The sequence below is a fragment of the Mustela nivalis genome, assembly GCF_964662115.1.
Source record: "Mustela nivalis genome assembly, chromosome: 2".
Classification (NCBI taxonomy): domain Eukaryota; kingdom Metazoa; phylum Chordata; class Mammalia; order Carnivora; family Mustelidae; genus Mustela; species Mustela nivalis.
Window position 1 is genome coordinate 168,476,971 of NC_139021.1, and position 24,204 is coordinate 168,501,174.

At 35.1% G+C, this 24,204-nt stretch overlaps 1 protein-coding gene across 2 annotated transcripts in view; it reads left to right on the forward strand.

The window, feature by feature from the left end:
- Nucleotides 1-24,204, forward strand: part of SHOC2 (SHOC2 leucine rich repeat scaffold protein) — a 93,508-nt gene that overhangs the window by 44,868 nt on the left and 24,436 nt on the right. For both annotated transcript variants that reach the window (XM_082714288.1, XM_082714287.1), the window contains exon 3: nucleotides 20,586-20,723. In XM_082714288.1, the coding sequence (XP_082570414.1) occupies nucleotides 20,586-20,723 (138 nt within the window). The remainder of the gene's footprint in view (nucleotides 1-20,585; nucleotides 20,724-24,204) is intronic.

Consider the following 24,204-nt stretch of genomic DNA (forward strand, 5'->3'; position numbering starts at 1 on the left):
CCCAAGTTTTTGTGTGGACATTTGTTTTCATTTCTCTTGGGTTATATACCTAAACATGGCATTACTGAGTCATACGGTAGCTCTATATTTAAACTTTTGAGGAACTTCTAGACTGGTTTCTTATCACTGCACCTTTTTCTGTTCCCACCATAGTGTATGAAGGTTCTGGTTTCTCGACATCCTCAACGTTGCTATCATCTTTTTATTACAGTATTCCATGAGTAAGAAGTGGTATTATGTGGTTTTGATTTGCAGTGTTTTGATGACTATAGATTTGTTTTTAATTTTTGAGAGCTGTCTTTTATTATAAAGGAAAGACAAATAGTTTTTTGTGGTGCAGATCTTGCTTTACTGCTTTTTTAAAAAAGAGTTTATTTGATAGAGAAATTACACAGGCAAGAGGAGGGGCAGACGGAGAGGGAGAAATGCACTCCCCACTGAACAGGGAGCCCAGTTCAGGACTCAATTCCAGGACCCTGGGATCATGGCCTGAGCCACACAGGTGCCCCAGTTTACTGCTTTTTTTAATGACAAAAAATAAAATCCTGAGCTCCTTTGAGAATGTGTACAAATAAGACCCATGGGCAAAGATCAGGTAAAGTGGAAATTTGACATTTTTTACAATGTTCTATACACCCCCCCCCTTTTTTTGAGGTTGGGGAGTGGCAGAAGGAGAGGGAAAAAGAGGATCTTAAGCATGGGACTTGCTGTCACAACCCTGAGATCATGACCTGAGCCGAAATCAAGAGTCAGATGCTTAACTGACTGGTCCACCCAGATGCCCAAAAGTGTCATATTCCTTTACCATAGTTTGACTTACTGCCACAACCCATAATAGGAATTTACAATTCAAAATAATATGCTAATTAATCATTTTGTTAAACTTTCTATGTATTAGATTCGCATTATTATAGATATATATTAGATTAATAGTATATTAAATGTATTAAATGTATAGTATATTAAATGCTTATAGTAATAAGAGTACACCATTTTCAGTCATGCCATCTAGCAATATATTTGAGGAGTATGGGAAATTAGAAGTTCTTGAAATATAGCCTACTATTTAGTTTAAATAATATATTTGGAATTTAACCACTACACAAGCTGCTTTGCTTTCTATAACTATACCTTTCTGTAACTATTTTAAAATCAAAACATCTATCTGTCTCAGCATTAATGGCATTTTTATTAATGCTCTGTGATTTCATACCAGTGTTAACATATTCACATGGGTGAACACTGGCAAAAAACAGTAAAAGAATACTAAAAGGACAGTAAATGTATTCCTGTGAAGAGCCAGAGATAACACACCAGAGTAGCCAAGAAAACTCTTCATTTAGTAATACTTACCTTTCTTTTTGTGTGATAAGGCATGGACACATTAAAGTAAATGTCCTGTCTTTTTGTGTTAAGTAGTAGGTGGGACTTAGTGGTTGCTTTCTTTTACAGATCAGTGCTCCATCCTTCTTCCCTTACCTTCTTTTACCATTTGTAATCCTTAAAGAGACCCTTCACTGTATACCAAGACAGTCAAGAAGTTGTGTTTTGAGAGGGGAAGACAGGAAATAATCACTCCTCCTTGCTGTAACCTGTACTGTACTGGTTCTGTTGAGTATTAAAGATAAGCTTTTGTAAATTTTTTTTGGGGGGGTGCCTGGGTAGATTAGAGTTAAGGTCATCAGGAAGACAGTTTGAATAATTAATTTAGGGAATTCTGGAAAATGAAGTTTTAAAGGATTTTATTCTTCTAGGGAAGGAAATGGTTGCTCTTTGAAATCAGAAGACACTCCATCTTTATCTCTTTGAAATATTCCTAGTTTTCCTTCATTGAATTATGGGCTAGTATAGGATTTCTTTATTTTTTTAATTTTTTATTTATTTTTATTTTAAAAATTTTTTTAAATTTAACGATTTTATTTATTTGACAGAGAGAAAGAGAGCGAAAGAGGGAACACAAACAAGGGAGTGGGAGAGGGAGAACCAGACTTCCCGCTGAGCAGGGAGCCTGATCCGAGGCTCTATCCCAGGACCTGAGCTGAAGGCTGTCGCTTAACCAACTGGGCCACCCAGGCGCCCCTAGGATTTCTTTATTTAAACACGAACGCTTTTTTTCTTTATAAAAATAGCTAAGTTAGAAGGAATTTTTTCAAAAATATATTTTTAAATTTAGTTTTATTTTTTTAGTGTTTCAAGATTCATTGTTTATGCACCACACCCAGTGCTCCATGCAGTAAGTGCCCTCCTTAACACCCACCACCAGGCTCACCCATCCCCCAACCCCCTCTGCTCTAAAACCCATTTATTCTTCCTACATTGTATAACCAATAAAATGCTACATTTATATATAATACACAATTTCATATGAATTTGTCAATAACTCATTTTGCTTATGAGAATGAAATGGTATGTTAAAATGTATGTTTTTTGGGAATCCATATCATTTTTACCTATTTTAAAGAACTCTCTACAGCATTCAGATCTATAAGAAATTAGAATCGGAAGAATTTTTTATCCATTTGACACAGTAAGTTATTGAAAACAGAATTCCTACCATACTGAAGTCCTGCTGTTATAAGTTAAGTGATATAATCAACATAGAGAATATATACCAGTAATATCTGTATAAAAATACTAAGGACTGAACCAGCAGTTTTTTTAAAAGTTGAAGGACCTCAGAGATTTTAATTTCCTATTAATTTTTTGTGAATTTTTGTAGATAATAAATTATAGGTTTTCAATAAATGGGGCTTGAAGGGAATTTAATGAAGCCAAGTACTATCACCCATTTTTCACTATTAACTGAAATTTTAACCCTTTGTCCCTAAAATTCTTGAAATTCTCCCAGGACTGCCGGGAGTGATAAAATTGTTCTCATGGTCCAGGTAATATCATTTAATGGATCTCATTTGAGTGTTTTGTACAAGTGCTAATGAGTTACTTGGTTTGGCAGGAAAAAGAAATTAGGAAAGGGAATTCATGGTTGTAAATAAATAACTCCTTTGATTGGGAATCCTCAAGAGATTCTAGACACTTGGAGATGAACTGTTAATTTACTTAGTTTATTGTCATCAGATTGTAGGGTGTTTCACTGAACAACAAAAGCATGTAAAAGTTGTTATTGCTAAAGCCATGTTAGAAGAGTTTGATAAGATCAGAAAGAGAATGCAATTGACTTTCACCATCCTGAAGTCACCCAATCAAAGGAAAATAGACACTCTCATCCATGCTGCCTAGTTGCAGATGTCCTTGATTAGAAGAGCTCCTGAAATCTTTGCAGTGAAAGGGAACACTAAGCCTCTAAGACTCAAGTAATGGTAGAAATTCTGATGTTAAGATCTTAAATCTGTTCAAGCATGTGTGATAGGTATTTCCAGCTTTTGTTAATTATGTAGTTTGTCAAATTATTACGTTCTTTTTTTTATACAGGGAGTCGCTGAATATTTGAAAGTATTCCTATAAGTTCAGGAACAAGAGTTGAAATTTTTTTAAAGATTTATTTGAGAGAGAGTGGGGGTTAGGGGTAAAGGGAGAGAGAGGGGAGGACAGTATCTTAAGTCAGGTTCCATACCCTGCCCAACTCAGAGCTCCACATGACCCTGAGGTTGTGACCTGAGCCAAAACCAAGAGTTGGTCACTTAACCAACTGTGCCACCCAGATGCCCCAAAGAACAATAATTATTTTAAAAATATAAACATCTTTGGGGGTGCCTGGGTGGTACAGTTGGTTAAACAACTGACTCTTGGTTTCAGCTCAGATCATGATCTCAGGGTCATGAGATGCCCCAAATGGGGCTCCATGCTGGGTACGAAGCTGGGTATGGAGCTTAAGATTCTATCATTCCCTCTCCTTCTGCCCTTCTCTCCCTCTAAAAAAAATAAGTAATATATAAAATAAAATATAAGCATCTTTGATAAGACTCAAAAGGACAGGTCATATGACTTCACAGGGTAGGTCACAAGTTATGAAACCTAATTGTTTACCAGTCTTTGGGTACCTACTGTATACATTTTACCTAGGGCCTTTTTGTATTTTGCTAGATTTTAATTTAAACCCTACAAAAATTTTATTAAGGAGTTTATGTCCGTATTCATCATGGCTGTTGATCTGTAATTCTCTCTCTCTCTCTTTTTCTCTCTCTCTCTCTCTCTCGTTTTAAATAATGGTTTGCCATAAGAGTAATGCTGGCTTCATATCATAGAATGAGTTGGGAAGTATTACTCTTTTATGTTCTAAGAGTTTGTATAGAATTAGTAGTATTTCCTTAAATGTTTAGAAGAATTTACCAGTTATACAATCTGAGACAGATGTTTTCTTTGTAGAAAGGTTTTTATTTACTGATCTAATTTAATTTAGTTAATAAAGATACAGAGTTACCTGAGTTTTCTACTTCTCAGTTGAATTTTGGTAGTTTGAATCTGTCAAAGCATTTGTCTGTTTTGTATAATTTGTTGCATTTTTGGCATAAAGTTTATAATAGTTCTGTATTATTCTTTTAATGTCATCAGCATACTTTGTAATCATGTCTCTCTTTCATTCCTCATATTGGTAATTTGGTCTTCTTTGATCAGTCTGATTAGAGATCTATCAATTTTATTGGTCTTTAAAAAAAGCTTTTGGTTTTGTTTTCTGTCCTGTTATCTTTGGGGTCTTTTAAAATCTTTTTGTTTGTTTGTTTTCTGCTCATTTATTTTTACTTTAGGTTTAATATGCTCTTCTTTGTCTACTTTAAGTTGTTAGATTGATTTCAGACCTTTCTTTTCATTATATAAGCATTTCATTATAAATCCCCCCAAGTACTATTTGAGCAGCTGCATCCAAATTTTGATGTAATATTTTCATTATTTATTTTAAATATTTTCTAAATATCTCTGGACGCCTGGGTGGCTCAGTTGGTTAAGCAGCTGCCTTCGGCTCAGGTCATGATCCCAGGGTCCTGTGATCGAGTCCCACATTGGGCTCCTTGCTCAGCAGGGAGCCTGCTTCTCCCTCTGCCTGCCTCTCTGTCTGCCTGTGCTCGCTCACTCTCTCTCCCTCTGTCTCTGACAAATAAATTAAAAAAAAAAAATCTTAAAAAAAAATAAATATCTCTTACTGTTCTGTAACCCATGGATTATTTAGAAGTGAATTGTTCAGTTTTCAAGCATTCAATAGATGTTTTCTGATAATTTTGTTATTGATTTATAAAATATGGCCTGTCTTTTTTTTTTTAAAGATTTTATTTATTTATTTGACAGAAAGCGATCACAAGTAGGCAGAGAAGCAGGCAGAGAGAGAGGAGGAAGCAGGCTCCTCGCCGAGCAGAGAGCCCGATGTGGGGCTCTAGCCTAGCCCAGGACCCTGGGATCATGACCCGAGCGGAGGGCAGAGGCTTTAACCCACTGAGCCACCCAGGCGCCCCAAAATATGGCCTGTCTTACTAAATGTTATATATGCATTGTGTTCGGGTTTTTTGGAGCAAGGTCACATTAGTTGATATTATTCATTTATTCTATACCACCATCAATTTTCTATCCACTGTTTTTTTTCAATTAATGAGAAAATAAGTGTTGAAATAGCTGCCAACCATACTAATAGATTTTTCTCAACACTAGTGCTATTTTTGCTGCTTATATTTTGAAACTGTTAATACTTGTAGATATACCTAGGATATTTTTTTCCTGATGAGATTACTTATCATTATGAAATATCTGTCTTTTTTCTGTTGTAACATTCCTGGTAATTTTTTTTTTTAATGAATCCTATTTTATCCAGCTTCCTTGTTAATTGTTACTTACATTGTATATCTTTCGCCATTCTTTTACCTTTTTGCATCTTTACATTTTAAAATGGTTTCTTATCGACAGCATGTAGATCTTGTTTTTAATCCTGGCAGTTTAAAAAAATTTTTTAATTTAAATTTTAGGTAGTTAGGGGCGCTTGGATGGCTCAGTGGGTTAAGCCTCCGCCTTCAGCTCAAATTGTGATTCCAAGATCCTGGGATTGAGCCCCGCATCTGGCTCTCTGTTCAGTGGGGAGCCTGCTTCCCACCCCCTTTGCCAGCCTCTCTGCCTACTTGTGATCTCTGTCAAATAAAGTATTTAAAAAAATTTTTTAGGTAGTTAACATACAGTACAGTATGGGTTTCTGGAGTACAATTCAGTGATTCATCACTTAATTAAAACACCCAGTGTTCATCATAACATGTGTCCTTTGTAATTCCTATTACCCATCTATAGTCCATCCCACACCCACCTCCCTTTATCAACCCTCAGTTTGTTCTGTCTTGTTAAGAGTCTTTTATGGCTTGTTTCCCTCCTTTTCTCTCTCTCTCTCTCTTTCTTTGTTTCTTAAGATTTTATTTATTTATTGAAGAGAGCATGAAAGGGGAGAAGGTCAGAGGGAGCAGCAGACTCCGGTGGAGCCGGGAGTCCTATGCGGAACTGGATCCCCGGACTCCAAGATCATGACCTGAGCTGAGGCAGTTGCTGAACCAACTGAGCCACCCAGGCGCCCTCTCCTTTTTTTCTTCAACCCCTTCCCATATGTTCATCTGTTGTCTTTCTTAAATTCCACATATGGGTGAGATCCTGTTAATCCTAGAAGTTTGTGTCTTGCTTGAAGGGTCTGGACTATTTACATTATAAAGTTTCTAATATGATTGGATTAAATCAGCCATCTATTTTCTGTTTGTACCATATGTTATTCTTTTCCTCTTACTTCATGCCTTCTTTTAGATTGACTATTTTTATAAGTTCCATTTTTCTCAGTTGTTGGCATATTAGTTATATATGTCTTTGTTACTTTGCTTTTAGTATCTGCTCTAGTATTTACAGTACATATCATAGCCGTCTGCATTCAAATAATACTATACCACTCCTTGTATGCCCTAGGAACATCACATAGAGGACTTTTACTTCTTCCATTTTTTGTGCAGTTATTGTCATACCTTTTTATTCATATATTATAAATCCCATAATAATTCATTGCTCTTATTCTTGCTTTAAATTTTATCTTTTTTAAGCTTTTCACTTTGAACAAATTTGAGACTTATGGAAAAGTTGTAAAACCAGTACACAGGGTTCTCATATACCCTTTACCTAGCTTCCTCTGTTACTAACATTCTATATAACCATTATAAATTACATTGGGGGGCGCCTGGGTGGCTCAGTGGGTTGAAGCCTCTGCTTTCGGCTCAGGTCATGATCCCACCATCCTGGGATCGAGCTCGCATCGGGCTCTCTGCTCAGCAGGGAGTTTGCTTCCTCTTCTCTCTCTGCCTGCTAATGATCTCTGTCTGTCAAATAAATAAATTTTTAAAAAATTACATTGGTATAATACTGTGAACTACGAATTTTATTTAGATTTCACCAGTTTTTCCAGTAATGTCCTTTTTCTGTCCCAGAATCCCACATTACATTTAATAGTCTATGTCTGTATTCTCCTCCAACCTGTAGAAAGATATTTGAAAGTCTTTCCTTTTCTTTTCTGATATTGATACTTGTGAAGAGTACTGCTCAGGTATTATGCAATAGATCACTCATTTTTTGGTTTATATTTTCTCATAACTAGTTTGAGATTATGTGTTTGGCAAGAATGCCACTGAGGTGATTAGGGTGCTTTCCCCTTGAGTCACATCAAGAGCTACGTGATGTTGATATGTCTCATTGCTGGTGATTTTTACCTTGGTTATGTGATTTTTGCTGTGCTGCTCTACTTTAAAGTTAATTTTTTCTTCTTTCTTTTTAAATTTTATTTTTTTAAGATTTTATTTATTTGACAGAGATCACAAGTAGGCAGAGAGGCAGGCAGAGAGAGAGAGGGAAGCAGACTTCCCTCTGAGCAGAGAGCCTGACGCAGGGCTCGATCCCAGGACCCTGAGACCATGACCTGAGTTGAAGGCAGAGGCTTTAACCCACTGAGCCACCCAGGCGCCCCTAATTTTTTCTTCTTAATAATTACCCTAAGGAATGCTGGTTTTAGTTTATGCCAGTATCTTGTTTTTCCTTAATCTTTTGCTCCCTGATTTTAGCATTCATGGATGGTTCTTGATCTTCCCTGAAACCATTAGTACTGTATTCTAATGGTGATTTTTAAAAAATTTCTCTCGTTTCTTTTTCATTATGTAATATTATTCTATAGGGAGGAGCTGTCCTTTCTCTCCCTCATATATTTATTTGTTCCATTACTTGATTTATATCATTTATTCTATTCTTTGGGTTCCAATTTAGTCTGATTCTTATTATTTTATTGCCCAGTTCCACCTTTGGTTACTATGGACTCTTTTAGGTTGGTTCCTGTGCCTTCGCCATGCCATCATCCTTCTTTATATCTTTTAAAGATATTACAAAATGTAAAACAAAACAAAAAACCTCTTTCATAGTTACCCATGAATTTACCATTTCTAGTACTTAACGTCCTTTATATGTAAATCTGAATTTCTGTTTTCTTTTTTTCTGAAGAATTTCCTTTATATATATTGTAGTGTATGTATGCTCATAATGAATTCTCCAGGCTTTTGTTTGTCTCAAAGCCTTTTTATTTTATTTTTGAAAGCTATTTTTCTTAGTATAGAATTCTAGTTTGACAGCTTTCCTTTTCTTTTTTACCTTTTTCCTGTATTTTAAACTTCCTTCTCCTTTGTCTCTGGGTTTTATTTGGTTTTCTTTGTGTGTTTTTTTTTTTTTTTTCTGGCTTGTTTACCTTTGGGCAACAGTTTTGCTATTATTCTTATCTTTGTTTCTTTGTCTTATATTTCTCTGTATATTTACAAAATATTTTTCTTTGTCCCTGGTTTCCAGCTGCTTGGAGTTTATGAGCTTCTTGGATCTGTGGGTTTATGGTTTTCATCAAAGCTGGAGAGATTTAAACCATTATTTCTTGAAATTTTCTTGATTTTGGCCCCTTTGTTTTTTTATTCTGTGGATTTCTAACTACATGTATATTGTATCTCTTTATGTTACCTTTCAGGTCATTGATGTTGTATTCATTTTTTATGTGTGTTTTAGATTATTTCCTATTGCTTTTTTTTTAGTGCTATATAATTTCTTTTTCAGTGTCTAAATCTATTGTTAATGCCATGCACATGAAATTTTAATTTGAGATACTGTAGTTTTTTGAGATTTAGTCTTATTATATGGTCTTTATTTTTATAATATGGCTCTTTTGAGATATTCTTTTCTGATTCTTCTAACTTGGCAAGACTGAAATTCCAAAAACTTATCCACTATAGATGGCAGTTGTCAAAATCTCTGCTTGGCTCTTTTAGCTTCTAGCTGCTGTTTTTCCCCTGGGCTCCTTGCAGTCTTCTCTTCCAGAAGTGTACTTTTGGAGTCAGTCAAAAAGTTGAGTGGTATGTGTATGCAGGTTTTGGTACTCCAGTCTTTGTGGTTTCCTCCTTTCCAGGATATGCAACCTTGAATTTCAGCCATTGTCATAGATCCTAGACCTTGCCCTCTGGCTTCTCAGGTCAGTAGGACTCTTAACTTTTCTACTTGGGATTTATTTTCTGCTGCCAGATTTGTGAGTAACTTCATGGTAAAAGCCTTAACAAATGTGGATCATAGCCAGTGTAATTTTTTATGTAAATTATCTACTGTTCATAAGAAATTACTGTGAAGCATAGCTCTTAAAAATCGTGCATTTACTACTGTCTTTGTTCAGAATCAGGCACAACTTAGCTAGATTATCTGATTCAGGGTTTCCTCCCAAGATCTCTTACTCAAGGTGGTAGCCAGGGCTGGGGTGCCATCTTGAAGGCTTCTCTGGAAAAGGCTCCACATCTGAGCCCATGTGGTTGGTTTTAGGATTCATTTGCTTGCAGGGTGTTGAACTGGGCTTCAGCTGCTGTCTGTTGGCTGGAAACTGCCCTAACTTCTTTGCCACATGGATCTCTCCAGCATGGCAGCTTGCTTTATCAAAGAATGCAAGCTGAGAAGGCAGTAGAGAGAGTGGTAGCAAGGTAAGAACCTAACCACAGATGTGACATCTCCTCACTGTTCTTATATTCTCTTCATTAGAAACATGTCACTGAGTTCAGTGCACACTCAGGGGAGTGTTAATTATGCAGTGTATACGGTTATATATGAGATAGGGTTACTGGGCCATCTTAAAAGTCTGCTTACCACAGTTCCCTTTTTGCAGGAGTTGAATTTGTTCTAGTTTTTGCTTTGAGTCTCTCCGCATACTTTTGTATAGTGTTATTAAAGTAATTTATCCAGGGTGCCTGGGTGGCTCAGTCAGTTAAGCAACTGCCTTTGGCTCAGGTCATGATCCTGGAGTCCCAGGATTGAGTCCCACATTGGGCTCCCTGCTCAGTGGGGAGTCTGCTTCTTCTTCTTACCCTCCCCTACCTTATGCTCTCTCTCACTCTCAAATAAATAAAATTTAAAAATAAAATAATTTATTTAGTACTCCATTAAAACCATTAGACAGAAGACCAATATTTGACTCTTTAGTTCTTAACCCCAACTCCCTCTTGGGACAAAAATGTTCTAGTTGGGACAAAAATGTTCTATGATAACAATATTTTCTTACCTGTTTATTTTTTTCCCCTAATTAACCAAAAATTTTTACCTATATGTCTCACTGATATCTTAAATTCAGCATGATCAATATATAACTCCTTACCAAACACTTCTCTTCCTTTTGGGTTCTGTTTTAATTACATCATTATTTTCTCTGTTCAAGATCTTGGAATTAGGACTTTTTTTCCTGTATTCTAGATCGTGTCAGATGTGGCCTAATAACCAGACAGGTTGCTGGCCGACCAGTTTTTTTTTTGTCACCAGTTTGTCACAAGTTAACAACAAATCAAAAGTAAGCATTTAGAATCTTGTATCAAAAAAAAAAAAAAAATAGAATCTTGTATCAACAATGTGACATTGCTGGAACGTCCAAAATGCAATTTTGTGTTTTACAGAATGTAGGTCCACAACCACCTGTGAAAAAAACAAAACCCCTCTATTGTATATAATTTACCACATCCCTATTGCTATTTCCATGTCTCTCAGTTGCTTGTGTAGGGGCCTGTTCATTCAACTGCTTTCGATTATTCACTGTAGGCCCTCATATTGTATTATTCAGGCTAATTGCAATAGCTTCCTAATAGACTGTGCTTCCTAATTCTGCCTTCTCCAATCTATTCCTTCAAATCTGTGAGAAAATAGACTTTTAGAACAATGTTCTGCTTGCTCAGAAACTTTAAATTGTACCTTATTACTGATCAAAAAGGTCCATATTCCTTAGTTTGATATTTAGGATTCCAGATGTGTTTTCTTTTCCTTTCTCCCTCTAATGTGTCCTGTATTTCAGTTCACATATGCACATAATTCCTCCTTGCCCCTCCAGACACTCTTATTTCCAGCTGTCTTTCCTTGCTTTACTTTTGTTTACAGCACTTAACACTTTCAGTGTTATTAACAATTACAGCACTTTCCTTATTTTCTGATGCTTCCTTTGGTGCATACTAGAATGTAAGTAAGCTCCTTGAGAATAGACTTTATTTTGTTCACTGCTTAATTTCTAGTAGATACACAGTAAATTTTTGTTGAGTGATGAAGTGAATGAGATGGTCACCCTAAAGATAAAGAACTTTGATAATGAAAGGCCTTGAATATCTTTAAAGAATGGCTTCTTAATGTAAAATTTCATAAGCAGAGCCCTCTTTGGCTTCCATCAAATCACGTGTTGTCTCCTACTAATTTTAAGTTTCACGGGATCAGGTTATTTAGTGTCTTGTACTCTTTTTGTATCTTCAGGGCCTAGTATTGTGCCTGGTAAAGAGAACATAAACATAGGAATTTTTTTCAGACTGATTGAATTAATGCTCTTAGAGCAGTAATTTATTTTCTGTTATGTTTTAGGGACAATAGTGTATTCAGATGTTTGTATAGTACTGTCTCTTTGTTCTGGTTAAACCCCACACATTTAGTTTGTCACTTATTTAATCGAGTATTTGTTAAGCTACTCTGAGCAAAGCCACATATAAAATATTTTTAACCGTTACTGATCTTTCTAAAATAAGATGTGGAAAAAGTGGAAACTTAGAAAAGTTCCAAATATTCCTCAGGAATTTCGTACTTAAATGCATTTTAATAACTTGCAGTTTCCAGAAGGGGAAATTTTTTTTTCCTCCTCCCAGAATCACTCTTCTGTTGTTTGATGAACATTAGTTTTATATCTCAACTGACTTCTAGATATCAGGCATCCTGTGTCCCACTTCTTTTTGCATGTGTAACACTTCCTGTATTACAAAATGAAAATGGGTTTAATATATAAGAGTAACCTGGCAGGCTATATTGCTCAGAGAAATAGCAGGAAGAATCCCAACAAGAGTCTAGACAGTGTTGTCACCTTTGAGAAGGAATATGTCCAGTTTGCCTCATTGTCTGGATATAGGGTAACATCATGCTTAAAAAGTCTTGGCTATAGTGTGCAACCTTTGCCTCCTCTAAAGACAAGGCAAAAAGAGAATAAGTTTTTCAAAGTGGAATTAATTTAGACTTTAGAAACTTCCATAGAGGAAAAAAAACAACATTTTACTAAGATACGTTGAAGATTATCCATCTAACAAAAATTTAAGTAATGGCTTTTTCTGGTTTTATGCCATGGTTTAGTTTAAGGCATGTCCAAAGCAGGAGCTTGGGCCAGAGACTTTTTTTTAATCTTTTTATTGATACATCATAAATGTACAACTGAAGACTGTTTGTAAACTGTATAGTATCAGTATCCAAATTAAAAAAGTAGAACAGTAAGACCACCCATGAGGTCCCTCTATCAGCCACTATTCCCATGAAGAGTAAACTTAGCATACAGACTTCTACTAACAGTTAATTTTCTTTGTTTTTATATAAATGGATCCTTAATCTGTATGTTTTTGTGTTTGAATTCTCCTCTTGGCATTATTCATCATAATTGTGTATGTAGTTAGAGATAGTTTATTCTTGTTATTGCATAAAATCCTCATTGTGTGAGTGTGCCACTATTTACTTATCCATTCTGTTGTTTGGTACTTTTTTTTTTTTTTTTTTAAGATTTTTATTTATTTATTTGACAGAGAGAGATCCCAAGTAGGCAGAGAGGCAGGTAGAGAGAGAAGAAGGGAAGCAGGCTCCCTGGGACTTGATCCCAGGACCCTGAGATCATGACCTGAGCTGAAGGCAGCGGCTTAACCCACTGAGCCACCCAGGCACCCTGTTGTTTGGTACTTTGTAATTTGGAGCTAATATAAAAAGTGCTACTGTGTTACTGTTATATAAGTCTCTTGGTAAATATATGGACTCATTTCTGTTGAATATATCCCTAACAAAAGAATTGGAGTCTATGATTTTCTTGCCTCCCTGATTACCTCTTATTATTATTTCTTCTCCTTCTTCCTTCTTCTTTCTTTTTCTCTCTCTCTTCCTCTGTCCCTCCCTTCCTTCCTTTCTTTCCTTCCATCTTCTTGTCTTTGTTTCTGACCATCTTTTTAAATCTAGCTTTTCCTAATCCACCCAGCCAGAATCTTCCTTCTCTATTTGCCCATCACTTTTTCTTTTTCTTTTTCTTTCTTTCTTTTTTTTTTTTTTTAAAGTAATCTCTATATCCAGTTTGGGGCTTGAACCTACAACCTTGAAATCAAGACTTGCATGCTCCAGTGATAGCCAGCCAGGTGCTCCCTACCCATTACTTTGTATATGTGTTTATACCTCCTACTTTAAAACTTTTTTTTCTAAGTAAACTCCACAAACTCATGACTGAGATTAAGCCTTGAGCTGAGATCAAGAGTCAGATGTTTAACTGACAAGCCACGCAGGTGCCCCTATATCCTTCCTACTTTATGTTTACAGGATCCTACTTGTATATGTTTTTATGTAGATCTTAATTTTCCAGGATAGAGTTTGTTTTTTGAGGGAAAACATTATCACATTATTATTGCTTTTCCATTAGGCTCCCTTATATCCTGTAAGATTCTTTCAAAATACCACTACCATCACTACATCCTATTAGAATGGCTAAAATCCAAAACACTGACAACACTAAATGTAGATGCAAACTCTTACTTGTCACTGGTGAGAATGAACAATGGTATAGACACTTGGAAGACAGTTGGCAAATTCTTTCAAAGCTAAATGTAGTCTTACCATTACAGTCCATCAGTCGTGCTCCTAGTTATTTACCCAAATGAGTTGAAAACATGTCCATACAAAAAACTGAACACAAAATGTTTTTAGCAGTTTTATTCAGAATTGTTAAAAATTGAAAGCAGCCAAGATATCATTCAGTAAATGAATGGGTAAACAAACTGTGGTACAACCATACAATGGAATATTGTTCAGTGATAAATGACTATCAAGCTACTAAAAGACATAGAGGAACCTTAAGTGCATGTTGTTGAATGAAAGAAGCCAATCTGAAAAAGTCTACATCTTATGTGATTCCAACTATTTATTAACATTCTGACAAAGGCAAAAGTAAAAGATCAGTGGTGGCTAGGGGCTCTGGGAGGGGGAAAGAGTGGTGAATGTGTAGGTGGAACACAGGATTTTTAGGCTAGTTTTTTTTTTTTTTAAGACTTTATTTGTTTATTTGAGGGAAAGAGTGAGGGAGAGGGTGAGAAAATCTGAAGCAGGCTCTGCACTGAGCACAAAGCTCAATGTGGGGCTAGATCCCCCATGAGATCATGACCTGAGCTGAAACCAGAGTTGGATGCATAACTGACTGAGTCACCCAGGTGCCCCTTCTATATGATACCTGTAATGATGGGTACACCATATTATATATTTATCAAGGCCCCTAGAATTGGGCAACACAAAGAGTAAATGCTAATATAAAATATGAACTTTCAGTTAATAATATTATCAATTGTAACAATGTACCACTTAATGGAAGATGTTAATAGGGGAAACTGTGTGCAGCGAAAAGGATCTAGGGGATCTCTCTGTACTTTCTGGGTAGTTTTTCTGTAAACCTGGAACTACTATAAAAACAATAATAAACACTCTTATTACAATTACCATTCATTTCTTAGTCAAAGCTGAACTCTTCATCTTAGCCTACAATACTTTAAGTGGATCTGATCCAGGGCTACTTTATCTCCTACTGCCTGATTCCTTAATCATGATTCTAGCCACATTGACCTTCTGTTGCATTTTGAACTCTATTGCCTCATAGTCTTTGTGCTTGTTCTTCACTCAGCCTGGAACATTCTTCCCTGAGAATTCTCATTGTTTCTTCCCTCTCCCATTATTTAGGTACATTTTCTTTTCTTTCTTTCTTTCTTTCTTTCTTTCTTTCTTTCTTTCTTTTCTTTTCTTTCCTTCTTTCCTTCTTTCCTTCTTTCCTTCTTTCCTTTCTTTCTTCCTTCCTTCCTTCCTTTCTTTCTTTTCTTTCTGATTTATTTATTCCAGACAGAGAATGAATGAGAAACACACAGGAGTTTGAGAGTGTGCGAGCATGTAGGAGCAGGGGAAGGGTCAGAGTGACAGGGAGAGGGAGAGAGAATCCTGAAGCACAGGTCTGTTTGCAAATGGTACTTCGTCAGCATTTCTTTCCCTTTTACTTATTACCAATACCTTCACTCTCTTTTCCCATGACACTTTTTTATTTTTATCTTGCTTTATTTTCTTTGATAACTCTTAATACTTCCTCGCTTGATTACTTGTTAATTTGTTTTTTTCCTTATTAAAATAGAAGTTCTATGAAGGCAGGCATTTTCTTTTTTTTTTTTTTTCTCTTACTGTATCCTCATCCTCTGGGATAGTGTCTAGTAAGTGTTTCATAAGCATTTGTAGAGTGAATAAATGAATGAATCTATGTTCTCTCTGTAGGCAAATGTGTGGAAAGTTAAATATAAAATCAAAAGATTGCTTATTGAGTGTGGAATATGAGTCATAAGATGCGTAATATTAATGGCTGATGTTAACAGTATGATAGTATGATACATTGGTTTTCACTAAAAGATGTATCTGCTCCATAGATGGGGAACTTCTGTTATGGGTCAGAAAATGCTCTTCTGTGAACAGTGTAGGAGAGACTGCTAGTGTTACTCTTTAAATCTCCCTTTTTTCTCTTTGAATAAAAAAATGTACAAGGGCGCCTGGGTGGCTCAGTGGTTTAAGCCTCTGCCTTTGGCTCAGGTCATGATCTCAGGGTCCTGGGATCGAGCCCCACATTGGGCTCTCTGCTCAGTGGGGAGCCTGCTCCCCCCCCCCACCTGCTTGTGATCTCTCTCTATCAAATAAATAAATAAAAATCTTTAAAAAAATGTACAAAATGAAGGAAAATACAAAATACAAAATACAAATGTATAAAGTAGGAAATAAAAACCACTGTTAAACCCATTCAGAGGCAAGTCACTTTTAAACCTTAGTTACTGTCTTTGAGAACCATTTGGGATGGATTTACATATTGTTTTGTTTTATCATATTTGAATCATATGTGGTGAAACATGTTTAAAAGTACTATGTAGCTGGACAGAGTATAGAAATAACAAGTTGTGTATAAGTATTTCATGAACTGCTTATATATTTAATATTTAAATTACTTACAAATTATAATGTAGGCTCTTATCTGACACAATGTCTAATACAGAATTTGTCATATATTCACAATTTTCAAATGTTTCTAATTATTTGACTATGGACAAGAGGAGCTTGGGCAGTTTTAAGTATTAACTCCAAAGAAAAGAGATCTTAAACACTTCCCTCCACCAACATTAAAAATGTTTTGTTAATTGCATTAAATACAAAGTTTTGGATTAGTTTTAAAAATATTTTAGATTTTTATGGGAACTGTGTATAAATTATAAACTTTCCTGAAGTTTCTTAGACTTTTTCTTTGGACTGAACAAAATCTATTCTGAAAATGTTCTTCGTGGTTCCTAAAATTTATATGTAGATTTTGGGGAAAGCCTAAAATAACTTTCAGATTTTACTCCCAATAATATATGTAATTTCATTTTAAGTGTACTGTATTTCAGGGACTAACCAGATTTTAAAATCATGTTATTTTTTTCTGTGCTATTAAAAAAATTAAATCACATTTCCTGAGTTTTAAGCATTTTCAGAATATTTAGGGATTACTAAATTGTGAGAAAGAAGTATTAGTGTTATTAGGTGATGCTATTCCTAATGTGTCACTATTACCATGATATCCTGACTTGCAGAGAGTTGTATTGCTGGAGGATAACTTTCAGGAGAGAATATATGTTTAAAATAATCCAGTTGCCATGGGGTGATTTACACAAATCAAAGTTTAACTTAATTGAGTCTCGATGATTATATTTTGCTTTTTAAAAACACTTCTTAGTTTTAGTATTAGGTAGTCATATGCAAATTTCTGTCCTAAAATGTTAGTAACTAATTTGTTTTTATGTTCAGAGATGTCAAACTGACATCCTGAATACTGAAAAAAGCCCACAAACACGTTCAGTAACACAGTGTTTTGTTCTGTTTTAACCTAAGAACTAGTTGTTAGCATTTTAGCATTTGAAGATTTTATTTGAAGATCTAGATTTCCAGCTTCGTTTGAAAAATGTGAGGATTGGACAGTATTGAACTTTCTTATTCCAACGTAGCAGTGATTCTCAACTGAGAGCAATTTTTGCAGTGTTGTGACAGAGGACATTTGTTAATGTCTAGAGACAGTTTTGATTGTTATTATTTGGGAGGTGCTATTGGCATCTAATGAGTAAAGGCTGGGGGTGCTGCTTATTCATAACCCCGACAGCCTCATTTAGCAAAGAATTACCCAGTCCAAAATGTCATAGTACTGAAGTTGAAAGTCCTGCAATATAGTGGTAATGGGTCTGAGTTGAATCCTAGCTCTTCCAAATGGGTAAAGTTAGTCATAGTCTTCTTCCAGTTTGTTTTATTTACTTGCCTCAATTCTGTACACTTTTGGGCTTGTGTATCTTTCTTTAGAGTAGTGGAAGTTATTTTTGTAGGTACTAAATTTCAAATATTTTTTATTAGAAAAGATGATGGCAAATTTTAAAAAGTATTTTATTCCCTCTGGCTTGAAGAGTATTAAATCCAAATTTTATCTTCCCCAGTTATCTTCTTTTATTCTTTAAGTTAGCATGATGCTATGTACTAAGCACTGTATTAGATACAGAGCTAAATAGGTATATAAACTTTAATGATTGTTATGTTTTGGAGAATTGTTCCATTTACCATTATGTAATTTAAAGTGAGTTTTTTAAAACAACATGTGGTTGAGTCTTTTTTCTTTTATCCTCTCTGACAGTCTCTTGTTTTTTATTTGGTGCATTTAGATTATTTACATTTACAGTGTTTACTGATGAGTTGGATAAATATCAGTTATATTTGTAACTATTATTATTAGCTGAACTTCTTTTTATTGTTCAGCTTTTTTTTGCCTTATCTGGTTTTAATTGAGCATTTTATTCATTTTCTCTCTTAACATATTGCTTATACTTCTTTTAATTTTATTTGTATATATGTGGTCATCCTGGTATTTACAGTATGCATTTGTAGCTGATTATAAGTCTGCTTTCACATAATGCTGTACAGTTCATATGGGTAGTGTGGTTACCTTAAAAGAGAATATTCCCAGTTCCTCCCTTTTGTCCCTTATAACATTGCTGTCATTCATTTATCCTTAATCTGTAATATATTGTTGCTACTAATACTTTGAACAAACCAATATCTTTTAGATTAATTAAGAGTAAGAAAATATTTGGGGCACCCGTGTAGCTCAGTCCTTTAAGCATCTGTCTTTAGCTCAGGTCATAATCCCAGCTGGGGTCCTGGGATCAAGTCCCGCATTGGGTTTCCTGCTCAAAGGAGAGTCTGCTTCTTCCTCTGCTCCTTCCTCCCCCGAGTGTGCTCCCTCGCTGCTCTCTCTCTAGCAAAAATATATAAGTCTTAAAAAAAAAAAAAAGTGAGAAATTATTTTACCTTTATTACTTCTCCAATGCTCTTCTTTTATATAGATCCAAGTTTCTAACCTATATCATTTTCCTTCTTTTTGAAGAACTTCTTTTAGTATTCTTGTAAGCCAGGTCTGCTGGTGACAAACTCTGTCAATTTTTGTTTGTCTGAGAAAGTCTATTTTTCTTTTACTTGGAAGGATAATTTCATTGGATACAGACTTTAGGTTGGTTGGGTTGGGTTTTCTTTTCTTTCAAGACTTTAAATATTTCATTGCATTCTCTGTTTGCTTACATGCTTTTCTGAAGACAAGTCTGAATATATGGTTTTTATCCTTGTTTCTCCAAAAGTAAGGTGCTTTTATCCTCTAACTTCTTCCAAAATTTTGTCTTTGCCTTTGATTTTCTGCAGTTTGAATATGCAATGCCTAGGGAAAAGCAGGAAAGGATTTTTCTTCTGTCTTCACCCTGAGAACCTGGGTGGTAAAGCACAAGGGTCCAATTTCTCCACGTCCTTGCCAACATTTGTTATTTTCTGTTTTTTTGATTATAGCCATTCTAGTGGGTGTGAAGTAGTATCTCATTGTGGTTTTGATTTGATTATTATAATGGTTAGTGATGTCGAGCATCTTTTCATGTATTCATTGGCCATTTGTATATTTTTTTGGAGAAATGTCTATTGAAGTTCTTTAACCATTTATAAATTGGGGACTTTTTGAATTTTAAGAGTTCTTTTATTTTGGACATTAATCCTTTAGTAGATATAGGATTTGCAAATATTTTCTCCCTTCTGTGGGATGCCTTTTCATTCTTTTGATAGTGTCCTTTGATGAACATATGTTTTTAATTTGGATGAAATTCATTTTACCTGTTTTTTCTTTGTTGCCTGTGTTTATAGTAATATGGCTTAATAATGTGCCCTAGACGCATTTTTTTTTTCAGTAACATGTGCTTTATTTGCTTATCTTACTTTTTCAGTATTTATAACTAATGCCTTTGGAAAAAAAGGGAAGTCATGAGAGAACCAATGTAGCTGTTACAAATTACAAAGTTCACATATGTTCAAATAAAGAATTCTGCAAGGAAGAGTGTTGCAGAATAACACTAAGAATAATCGAAATTGCCAGTACAGCTCTTTCAACTAGAATGTGGAGAAATATACCTTATTTTCTATCCTTGTGGAGTACTATTAAAATCTAGAAGCAGTTTTTGATTTATTATCTCACTTTGTATATTTATATAAAATCAGAACATATGCCTATTTGAGATTTTATATATATATTTTGAGGTAGAAGGTGACTGTCAAATTGAATTCAAGATGAATCTAATATATTACTGTGTTGAATTTGGTTAAAAAAATTAGTGAGCGCTACTTAAAAGTATGGAATACACAAACATAAATGTGGTTGAATTGGTTATTTAAAACTACATATGTAGTATTAGTTGGCGGTCATTTATATTTTTAACTTTATCAGATGTCATTTTCTTCCTTTTTTATTGAAGTATAATTGACAGATTACATTAGTTCTAGGCATACAACATAATGATTCAATATTTTAAGATGTCCTTTTCTAATAAGTTTTAGAGCTTGTGTTTGATTTTTACATTTTCCAGAAAGGTATAATTATGATATAGAAAATGAAGAGTTGTTTTTTTTTTTCTTTCCTTCAGTATTACTTAATGTATTCTTGAAAAATTCTTGTTAAATTTTTATGTTGGCCAATTTTACAGGTGAATTATGTAACCTCATTACGCTGGATGTAGCTCACAATCAACTTGAACACCTCCCAAAGGAGATTGGAAACTGCACACAGATAACCAACCTTGACTTGCAGCACAATGAACTGCTAGACCTCCCAGATACTATAGGTATGGATTATATTGATAGTCATTTATAGCTACCTGAACATGAAAAAGACTATTTTTGGTACATTTCTATAATAAAAGTTAAAAGATTAAAATTCACTATTGTCAAAATAGCAAGACTTTTTATTTCCATTTCTAAGTAGGTTTTAGGAAATGAATTTGATCAGATTATAAAGAAGACAGAATTTGGAAGTATTGAATATTGAGTATATATTTTATTATAACTGTTTAATTGCAGAGTGGGTGCATTTTTGTTTTTGCTTATTTCAGAATGTTGCATGCTATTATATAGGGTGTGGTCCCTTCTTTGCTAAAGCAAACATACTGAAAAAATAAAACCACTGCTGTTTAGTCTTTAAAATATGGGCAGTGTAACTTAAAGCTTGTTCATTTCCACTGTTGAAAGGTCTAAGAGAAGAGATGCCTTGAAGTAGAAAATGTGTTTCCAAGACTTAGCCAGACTCAAAAAATTGAAGTGTCCTACTGTGAAATGTTCTGTATTTACACAGTTTTATTTTTCTAAATGTCCATAAATTTATACAAACAGTAAAGCAACTTTTTAAAAGTTCGGACACCTTTTTAGTTACTGGTGTGTTACAGGATACTGTAATGTTTATTTAGGAAAATTACACCTGGACTTAATTTTTGTAATTGCAGTAATGAACATTTATGAGGTTTTTACTATATCATAAGAGGCCTAGAACGGTGATACCTTTCTCCAGAAGGATTTTTGTTTGTTTCTGTCAGGTACCTAAGTGACCACTTGAATCCATCTGTATCCTAAGGTTTGAAATTTTTCTGGTCATTCCCAGGTAGTCTGTAGACTGATTGGAGGACTATTTTACCTCCGGTTTACCCTTAGTGCTGGGTAGAGAACCCTGTAGTATCCCAGTTGGTACTGATTTCTAGACGTCCCACCCTTGGCTGGTTGTAGATTTTTACTCTAGGCAGAAAAACATGCCTTATCAGCTGTGTCTTCCAGTTAGAGAAGCACTCCTTAGGACAAAATTTTCTCCATTATGTGCTTATTTCTTGGGTTTCCAGCCGGTATCTGGCCTGGTAATTAGTCATTATCTTGTTAGCTCTCTGATTTTTGTTTTGGAAGCATATTTAACTTTTTTTGGTGGGAGGGTTTATCTGAATTAGCTAGGCTATCATTACTTGAAACAGAAGCAGTTATTAAGGAGTTTTTTAATATGTTACAATAAACTATTCTAGGTTGCAGGACAACTAATCTGAGACTTCTTTAGGTTATAGTAGCTATCCATTAGAACCTACATCTTCCTGATTCTTGGCTCAGTGTTCTTTGTATCACATTACTGTTTGTAGTAGCAACAGACTAAGTATTCTAGTTATCTAGTTACCTGCATTGGATTTATTTCTGAAGGGCAAGATAGTGTACAACTTACAGTGAACTATTCTACTATATTCTTAAGAATTTTACCAGATTTGCTATATAAATAAAAAAAAAACTGATTTCTGGATCAGTAGAGACTGCACCTAATTATTTCTTTCTTTTCTTTTTTTTTTTTTTTTAAGATTTTATTTATTTATTTGACAGAGAGAGGGAACACAAGCAGGGGGAGTGGGAGAGGGAGAAGCAGGCTTCCTGCTGAGCAGGGAGCCTGATGTGGGGCTCAATCCCAGGACCCTGGGATCATGACCTGAGCAGAAGGCATACATTTAAGGACTGAGCCACCCAAGCGCCCTCTTGCTTTTCTATTTTAAAATCTGTTGAAATGGCCAGAATGAACAAAGAAAAGTGAACCTAGAAGAAAAAGAGCATAGAAAAGATATTTATTGCATTTATAAAACATGATCAGACTGGTGCAAAAAAAAAGAAATAATACATTCCTTAGAAATACCTTTGCCATATAAAGTTCAATTTAATGGGAAATAACTGTGTAATAGAATGAACACATCCAAAGACCAAAATAGAGATGTGTAGGGTAAGTGTAAGAAGTCCATTAGAATCTAGAACAAAAAGGAAGAAGGATACAAAGTAAGTGATGAGGAGTCATGAGAGAATGGACTAGAAGTTCTAGAAAGAGAATAGAGCTAATATAATAAAGAAACTAAGTGAAATATAATTCTACAGTCTTTCCCTGAACTTGACAAAAACCCAGATAATGTGATTGATGTTCAAGAAGACATAATGAAAAAGATACATTCTGGTAGAAGTTTTAAAAATTAGATGTACTTAATTGCTTTGGATGTACCATATAGTGACATATAATGTTATAAAACCTATTCTTTGTCTAGTTTCAGTTTCTGGGTAATGCTGGCCACATACAGTAAGGAGGAATGTGTTTCGTACTCTTCAGTTTGGGGAAACAATTTGTATAAAATTGGCATTATTTCTTCCTTTAATATGTGGTAAGATTTATCAGTGAAGTCAGTGGGGCCAGGGTTTTTCTTTATAGGTATGCTTTTAAAAAAACATTTTCAATTTTGGGGCGCCTTTTGGGCGGCAGACTGGATTTTGCAGCTAGTCATGATGTCTCATGGTCCTGGGATCGAACCCTGTGTTGGTCAGAGTCTGCTTGAGGGTTCTCTGTTCCTTCCACTGCGCTCTCTCTCTAAAATAAATAAATAATTTAAAAAATTCTTTTCAATTTCTTTAATAGATACAGATCTATTTAGATTGTCACTTTTTTATTTTTTAAAGATTAATTTTAGAGAGGAGGTGGAGGGGCAGAGAGAGAGAGAGGGAGAGGGAGAGTCTTAAGCAGACTGCACTTAGCGCGGAGCCTTACATGAGATTCCACCTCACAACCCTTAGATCGCCACCTGAGCTGAAATCAAGAGTCAGAGGCTTAACCAACTGTGCCACCTAGTTGCCCCTCACTTTATTCTTTTTCTTCTCTTTCTTCCTTTTTTTTTTTTTTTAAGATTTTATTTATTTATTTGACAGCTAAAGAAGGGAACACAAGCAGGGGGAATGGGTGAGGGAAAAGCAGGCCTCCCCTCAAGCAAGGAGCCCGATCTGGGGTTCTATCCCAGCACCCTGGGATCATGAGCTGAAGGTGGACGCTTTCAGCTACCAGGAGCCCCGACCCTCATTTTATTCTTTCTTTCTTTCTTTCTTTTTTTTTTTTTTTTTTTAAGAATCTATTTATTTATTTGACAGAGAAATCACAAGTTAGGCAGAGAGGCAGGCGGAGAGAGAGGGGGAAGCAGGCTCTCCATTGAGCAGAAAGCCCAATGTGGGGCTCGATCCCAGGACCCTGGGATCATGACCCAAGCTGAAGGCAGAGGCTTAACCTACTGAGCCACGCAGCCCCCCCCCCCCACCTTATTCTTGAGCAAACTTAATCATTTATGTTTTTCAAGGAATGGGTCCATTTCATTTGTCACATTTGTCACATTTATAGGCTTAAAATTGTTTATAATATCCCTTATTATTTTGATATCTATAGAATCTGTTGTAATGTCACTTCTCTCATTCCTGGTATCAGTAACTTAGATTTTTTTTTTTAACTGT